At 48.9% G+C, this 4,948-nt stretch overlaps 1 protein-coding gene across 3 annotated transcripts; it reads right to left on the bottom strand.

Moving 5' to 3' along the window:
* Positions 1-925: 925 nt before the first annotated feature.
* On the bottom strand, positions 926-4,078 carry Emd (emerin). Of its 3 annotated transcripts, none has more exons than XM_034484672.2 (6): positions 3,847-4,078; positions 3,565-3,672; positions 3,351-3,428; positions 3,071-3,204; positions 1,882-1,928; positions 926-1,800 (listed from the first exon to the last, which is right to left on the bottom strand). In XM_034484672.2, the coding sequence occupies exons 1-6, from the start codon at positions 3,926-3,928 to the stop codon at positions 1,470-1,472; spliced, it is 780 nt and encodes a 259-aa protein (XP_034340563.1). In that variant the 5' UTR covers positions 3,929-4,078; the 3' UTR covers positions 926-1,469. The 3 variants fall into 3 exon arrangements, with proteins under 3 accessions (XP_034340563.1, XP_034340562.1, XP_076775236.1); XM_034484671.2 differs by having other exon boundaries at positions 1,359-1,800; positions 3,342-3,428; XM_076919121.1 differs by lacking the exon at positions 1,882-1,928 and having other exon boundaries at positions 1,380-1,800.
* Positions 4,079-4,948: the final 870 nt, after the last annotated feature.

Raw genomic sequence — 4,948 nt, 5'->3', positions numbered from 1 at the left:
CAGGCGGTGGTGGCTCACGCCTTTAATCCCAGCACTTGGGAGGCAGAGGCAGGTGTATTTCTGAGTTCAAGGCCAGCCTGGTCTACAAAGTGAGTTCCAGGATGGCCAGGGCTACACAGAAAAACCCTGTCTCAAAGAAAAAAAAAAAGAGGTAGTTGGGAGTAAGCAAGCTAAGGCCAAGCCTTCATAATAAAAGGTCTCTAAGTCATTACTGTTAACTGGCACTGAAGAGACAGCTTGGTTACATTTGGGGTTACACCCCACATCAGTGCCAGCTCTCAATAATGACATAAAGACCTTTTATTAATATGAAAGCTTGGCTTTAACTTAGGCTTGTTCCCAACTAGCTCTTATAACTTAAATTAACCCATTTATACTAATCTACGTTCTGCCATGTGGCTCATAACCACTCCTTAGTACCAGTCACCTATTTCTTCATTCATGTCTGGCTGATGAACCTCCGGCTTCTGATTCTTTCCCAGAGTCCCTCTCTCTGCCCAGAAGTCCCGCCATTCAGCTCTTTATTAAACCCATCAGTAGGTACCTTAGGCAGATGAGAAAGAACAGAAACATTTTAACACAGTATACAAAAAGATTATGTCCAAAGAAAACCTGAATCTGAGCAAGAATAAACAGGCAAAGAGTTAGGATACCCATGAACACACTGTAGTCTTTGAATCTACCACCATGCCATCAATCCCAGGAGCTGAAAAACAATGTACTGGCATGATGCCTCATTTCTTTTCTATTCTTGTAATCCCAGATGATGCTGTTAGCCTCTCCTGCATGTGTTGTCATATGCAGGTTTGCCTATATTTCCCATAGGCTTATCTGGATACACATTTGATTACATGTTAGTTATCTTTTTCAGTGGTTATAAGTACTTCAGGGAGTAGGCCCAGAAATAAAACCCACAACCAAAACATACACTTATCAGTGGGTAGCATTTAATTCCTTCCCCAAGACCAAGCACAACCAAAGGGAAAAGCCACACTGATTTTGGAGACCTAAAACCAAGCACCTGCTCCCACCCCAGTAGGAAGAACCAACAAGGTAAAAATAAACATGTTTATTATTGTGTCCACAAAAGCAAAGCTAGGGTGGCCTTTGTTAATACCCCCTGAAAAGATGACAACAAATAGGCATGCATGACAACTACCACTGCCACCACCAAGTTTTCCTCTAATGAAGTGAGGCCCTCCCAACCAGACCCCCTGTACCCTAAGGGTCAGAGGCAATAGGGCTAGAAGGCTCCAGAGGAAGGTATATGTGGACCTACTAGGCTGTAGAAGGCCAGCATTTGCTGCTTCCTTGGCAAGGTGAGGTGGGAGACAAGCATTGCCCTAGGCTAGACCCTGGACCCCCTAACTAGAACACACAAAAAAGCCCCTACCCACCCCACCCCCAGCAAACACTGCTAAGGCAATCAGCCAAAACTCCTATTAAGAGCTGCTCTGAAGCCAATACCCTTAGGGATCCATCCAGAAGGGGTTACCTTCTTCAGCTTGTATGGAATAGTAAACAAAGAGCAGAAAGGCAGCAAAAACCAGGAAGAGTAACAGTTGGCCCCAGAGCGGGACCTGTCGATCCTGGCCCAGAGCAGCAGCAGGGGCCTGCTTTTCTGGACGAATGGCACGTCGAGTAAGCCATGAAGAGGGAGAAGATGAAGAGGAGGACACAGAAGAGGTGGAGGATGCAGGAAAATATGATAAGCCCAGCGAGCTCCTGGAGACACTGGAAATGGGGCGGTAGTGTGCGATGCTCTGGTAGGCACTGTCTCTGCCATAGATGGGGCGTTCCCTGTGGCAAAAGAAGGGAACAGGTAGGCAGGAAAGTCTGAGCCTCAAATTTGTTCCTGTTCTACATGTGTTCACTACTCACCTATCCTTGCCTTCCTCTTCTGAAGAAGAGAAAATATCATCACGCACCTGTGGGATAATTAGAATTAGAAATGGGGAAGAATGGTTTCCCCCAAAAGTATCTGGCTAGCCTATTCTAATCACATCCTAGGGGCCAGAAAATTGCCCACCCAACCATTCTGGGTCTATGTCCTCTTTATCTGTGGGACCTTGCCACTCAGTTACTAACCCTGTCAACTTTGTCCCAGCATCCTTTTATTCCCCAGGATTCTCAAACCTATATCCTAGAGTGCGGGAGCTGTTACATATTTTCTGATCAAAAAAGTTTGTGGGCTGGAGAGATGGTTAAGAGCACATATTATTCTTCCTAGGTGCCTGAAGTCAATTTCCAGCATTCACATCAAACAGTTTACAACTACCTGTAGCTCTAGCTCTAAGGGGAATCTGACAACTCTGGCCTCTGCAGACACCAACACTCATGCATACTACCCACAGACACATACATGCAGTGAGAATTCTGGAATTTTGGTTTCTTTAAGAAACACAGAAATATTGTAAGAATATGTTTTTGTTTTAATCCTAGGTGTGGGTTACAGGGCTGCTTTACAGCAGCTGATTATGATTTGCCTCATGCTTTTAGCAAAGGTGTGGTTTTGCAAGTTGCAGATAGTTTCTGCAATTGTGCGTTACTTGGAATTCTGGGAATTTTTCAGAAGGTATGTAAATACTATAGCTCCGATGTGTGGGGTTTGTTGCAGTTTGTTAGTAGCTGGGGTCAAAGAAGACACGAGGAAGAAAGAAATTAGATTCAGAAATCTTCATTTTTCTCACCCTTCTATCCTTCTTTCTCTTCTATCTAATGATTGGGTGTGAAACTGGTGGGGGGTACACCAACAAACTAACAAATATTGGCTACACATATGTATAATTAAAGTAATTAAATCTTTAAAAGAGCCAACCCCCCAAAACATTTATATGTGCTACTGGAGATGAAACTATAGGTAAATGTTCTTCCATTGAGCTATATGTCCATCCCCAAATCTAATAGTTTTGGAGGTTCCAACGTAGAACATTTAACCCAACACCTGTATGCTGACCCTAACCATATTTGAAGGCCTAAGATCCACTCTCTGCACCTAGTATGTCCTTGGACTATCCAAACCTAGAATTCCCTAAGGCTGCACCCCAGGTATGCCTACCAGCAAACTCACCTGGTGATGGAAGGTATCAGCATCTACGAGTGAGGTCCCAGGCTGGCGGAAGCTCTTGGACATACCCACTGACTCAGGCTCCCCGTATGTCCTGGTGGTCAGATAACTCTCCTCATAGTAGTCATCATTATAGTCTTGGGGAGGAAAACAGTGGTAGAGGAAAAAGTGGTGCCCCTTAACTGGCCTCACTCCGAGGGGGTGAGGTCTGGGGTTTCCCTGTGCCCAAATCCCTGAAGAGTATGGGATAAAGACATCAGTGCCCATCCCATACCTGCCTTACCCTTGCTCTGATAAAGTAAGGCGTCCTCTTTTTTGGGCAGATCATACATGTCTGAGTCCACGGAGGCTGAATCCAAGTCTGCATGTGGAGGAGGATGTACAGGATCATTCGATCTCTGGGCTTTCCCCTACTCCTCCAGTAGCTTCAGCCACACCCTCCCCCCCTAAGCCTTGTGCCCCAAACTGCTCGTTGGGGTCTGCGGTTAGGGGCTCACCTGAGAACCGATAGGAGAATGAAGATGATGACGAGTTGGGGGGTGAGAGCCTCCTTCTCTGGGTCTCGTACTCAAAGATTTTCTTTTCGTAGAGCTTTCGAGTGGAGCCTGCCCAGACACAGGGTGCGAAGTGGTCAGGGGGCGCGAGCCAAGCACCCCAAGAACACAAGGGAACACGGGAAGGAGACTTGAGGGGAGGAGAAGGTAGGGAGAACGCTCAGGGAGGAGCGCGGGAAAGTAGGGGACTGAGAGAGGTTCTGAGCGCCACCGGCTGCAGCATACCCACAATAGGCCCATGCGGGATGTTGTACTGGCGTAGCACTGCGGCCAGCTCAGTATCGGACAAAACCGCATAGTCGTCCATGGCAGACGCGGCCGGCACCTGGAAGCGGTGTTGAACTCCAGGGGCGGCCGGGACCTATAGACAAGGCCCAAGAAACGGACAGCTCCGAGCCTGGCAGAGGAAGCGCCAGAGCCTCAAGAGCGGCTTTGGGCGCGTCACGCCGCCGTCACGTTTGCGTCACAGCCGCTGCTACGCAGGTTGCGCGCGCTCCTCAGGGCAGGCCTAAACCCGCCAGAACGGCCAGCGCAGACCGGTCTAGCTGAGGAAACTGGCTGGGCTGGGAAACAGAAAGCTCACACTTGTGTGAGATTGGCTTGAACAGGAAGAGGGCGGGGCTTGCAGGGAGCTTGTGGGGCAGCGGGTGAGACTTCCTTTGAGAGCTAGACCGCCGAAGGGCGGAGCTAGTTAGCCTTCACAACTTGATACAGGGGTAGCAAGTGCTCATTCTCAGCAGGCTAAAACCGGCATGTGATTTCCCAAGTTGTGAGATCTCACATAGTTTTGTTACTGGCTTCATCCTGATTTTATTCCCCGGTGTTCCAGTGTCTAGGGTTCTTATTTTTTTCTTATTTTTTTCCGAGACAGGGTTTCTCTGTGTAGCCCTGGCTGTCCTGGAACTCACTCTGTAGACCAGGCTGGCCTCGAACTCAGAAATCCGCCTGCCTCTGCGATTAAAGGCGTGCGCCACCACTGCCTGGCTGTGCCTAGGGTTCTCAGCCACAGTGTGGTCCACAGCAATGCCAAGAGTCCAATCCTGAGAGAGAAGCCTTCCAGAGCGCCTGACGCTGCTGCGAGCTCTTTGTGTGCACAAGTGCTGTCAGACAGGGCTCTCATCACCTAACATAGCTACACACAGACCCCTGGCACTCCCTACCCATCTCCGCTGGTCTTCCCAGTCTCCATGGCCCTGGCCTGCCCACCTGCACAGGCCCATTCCCACCGTTGTCTTCCCTGCCGCCTAGTTCTCTCAGGGAAGAAATGGGGCCAGCACTGGGCCAAGAGTGGCCGCCAGCACTACAGGATCAAGCTTTCCAAAGGTCC

The sequence above is a fragment of the Arvicanthis niloticus genome, chromosome X, assembly GCF_011762505.2.
Source record: "Arvicanthis niloticus isolate mArvNil1 chromosome X, mArvNil1.pat.X, whole genome shotgun sequence".
NCBI lineage: Eukaryota > Metazoa > Chordata > Mammalia > Rodentia > Muridae > Arvicanthis > Arvicanthis niloticus.
Note: the sequence above shows the minus strand (reverse complement) of the source record. Positions and strands in the feature narration are given on the sequence as shown.

Coding starts and splice junctions, on each gene's coding strand:
- Emd (XM_034484671.2), bottom strand. CDS start 3,928: ATGGACGACTATGCGGTTTTGTCCGATACTGAGCTGGCCGCAGTGCTA. Junction 3,673..3,846: donor CCCGCATGGGCCTATTGTGG/GTATGCTGCAGC, acceptor GTGTCTGGGCAG/GCTCCACTCGAAAGCTCTAC. Junction 3,429..3,564: donor ATTCTCCTATCGGTTCTCAG/GTGAGCCCCTAA, acceptor CTCCACATGCAG/ACTTGGATTCAGCCTCCGTG.